The sequence below is a fragment of the Etheostoma cragini genome, chromosome 9 (assembly GCF_013103735.1).
Source record: "Etheostoma cragini isolate CJK2018 chromosome 9, CSU_Ecrag_1.0, whole genome shotgun sequence".
NCBI classification, from domain to species: Eukaryota; Metazoa; Chordata; class Actinopteri; order Perciformes; family Percidae; genus Etheostoma; species Etheostoma cragini.
This window is the reverse complement of record NC_048415.1, coordinates 23,063,349-23,065,565: the sequence shown is the minus strand read 5'-3', so window position 1 is coordinate 23,065,565 and position 2,217 is coordinate 23,063,349. Positions and strand designations below refer to the sequence as shown.

The 2,217-nt window shown below is 43.3% G+C and overlaps 1 protein-coding gene across 1 annotated transcript in view; it reads right to left on the bottom strand.

Moving 5' to 3' along the window:
- atp1b1a (ATPase Na+/K+ transporting subunit beta 1a) overlaps positions 1-1,210 on the bottom strand; it is an 8,853-nt gene extending 7,643 nt beyond the window's left edge. Inside the window, exon 1 of the mRNA XM_034881741.1 lies at positions 858-1,210. Coding sequence (XP_034737632.1) covers positions 858-951 — 94 coding nt within the window. The 5' untranslated portion in view covers positions 952-1,210. The remainder of the gene's footprint in view (positions 1-857) is intronic.
- Between the last annotated feature and the right edge of the window lie 1,007 nt (positions 1,211-2,217).

Genomic DNA, 2,217 nt, shown 5'->3' with positions numbered 1-2,217 from the left:
TAAAAGGATTAGAGCCGGATTCATTAATATTGGGTTTGAGTGAAAGCGAGGGAGGGAGGGAGGGGTGGGGGGACAGAATAGCCGGGCCTCTACAGGAACCAGAGATTAGCTATTCGGCTTATTATGGATATGAATAAAATGTCCTGTTGTCTTCTACTCTCATTAGGAGGCTAACATTGAAGAGGTGGACCAATGAGGCACGCACCAACCCAACCCAACTTTTACCATTCGGATTAGTGGAAAGTCCTGGGCCCCCACGGTCCCTGTCCTTCAACATGACCTTTTCATAAAGGACGTTTATTAATGAATGGCTCGGTAACGTTATGGCCGACGCCTTTGGTAATCATTTCTTTTCACAATGTTTTACCCATAAAGCAAATTGTCTACTTTAGATATGATCAAACTCATATGAGCTAACGTCAAACAGTCAAAGTACGCATGTAAGGGGGCACATCATTCATGTATAGCGAGTTCATTTTGAAACGTAATTAGCCTTTTTTCTTAAAGTATATTCGACCTGTGGCGTGTCTCAAAGGCCGAGTCGTTGAGATACGCCCGTTTCGTGTTTCACAAATGACTGTGTCCAGATTTGACAGACCAACTTCTAACGTTACACAGCCTCCATTGAAGAGCGAAGTCACGACGCAGCATGTGAGGGACGGTCGGGTCTAACAGGTGCTGCCGTTTCTGCAGCAGTCAGAAAGCCGAGGGAACCCCCCACAGGGCACCGACAGTTTCCACTCTCTCGGCCAAACGAGCAAACTTAACCTCCATCACTGTTTCTTTGACATTGTACCGCCGTCTCGAAACGGTAGCTAGCTTCTAAGTTCAGTCAAATAAATACAAGGAATACTTACACCAACTGCTCCCTGTTCGTCCTAGAAACTCCCTTTTCTCTGAATTCCACACAAATGACTTCCATCCTCCGTCGCTGTCTTTGTTTCCCGACATCTTAATAACTCCCCGGGGATTTCGCCCTTTTTCGGTGGGCTTGATTTAACGGTTCGGGTCCGGTAACGTTACTTGTAGCTCAGACTGTTAACTGTCCCCCACAGGAAACGCGAAAGGACAGCTTCGTACCAGACTCCTCCAATAATACCATACAATGTATCTCTCAGGGAAACCAGCTCCGCCTGCTAACTCCCGTAATAAGTTACCCCGCGAAGAGGCAGGGCTGAGTCTACCAAATCACACTCTGGCTATGCTTTTTGCGTAAGAGGTAACGAAGGGGGGGGGGGGGCTTGCTAACAGGCTAGGTAGCGAGCTAGCTCAATAATGACTGTACAGAGAGCAGTTGCCCCAAACGTTTATTATGATGCCATTGTCATGGTAACCGCTGGTCCCTCGAGTCTCCAAACTCGATTTGGTGACAGATTGAGCTAAAATGTGCTGTCAGTCATATACGTATAGGACAAAGCTCCGAAAAATAACATTTCCTCAACCACATTAAGTGTTCATAATGATGGAAAGCCCGCTATAGAAAGGTGGATAAACTCATTTCTTCTAAAAGGGCTAAACTGATTTGAGCTAATTAGCCTTAACCACAGGTGTGCTGTTAAATAGCTTAATACAAGTTTGTTATAGCCAACTGTACATTCAGACCCACCTGTTTACCTGTAAAGGAACTTATTTTAAACATTGCTGCATGATTGCACACGGAGGAGGTGCTTTCCATTATATTAATTTCCATCATAGCTATTTCCATTCCTATTATCATAAATGAGCTGAATGGTAATGCCATTGTCAGTACAGAATAAGTCTATCCTTATGTGTCCCATAAAAATACTGGAAACAGGCTTTCTGTTTTCCTTTTTATTGTCCTGCTGTTGTCAATTTTAATCTAGCTATTTTCTTGTCATCCGCGTTAATTTAACGATTTTTGTGATTTTGTGATTTTGTTCTGTGAAGCACTTTGGGTTGCATGCTTGCACGAAAGGTGCTATATAAATAAATACAAGTTAAAGTAACTTTGTCCATGCTAGGAGAGTGAAGGGACAATTTCTGCAGAGTTGCTTCAAATGTAGCGCAGGCCAAGAACAAAATGTGCTGTCACACTACCAGTGTTTCTTATTAAACTGTGATATCATCAGTGGAATCAATGCCCAGTGAGTGTTAACAAGTCTCCTGGCAGCTCATAGTTCAAAGTCATGAACTCACCATTGAAAGTTATGGAGTTGAAAAACACATCATAGAAATGAGTTATTGACTCTGTGAGTT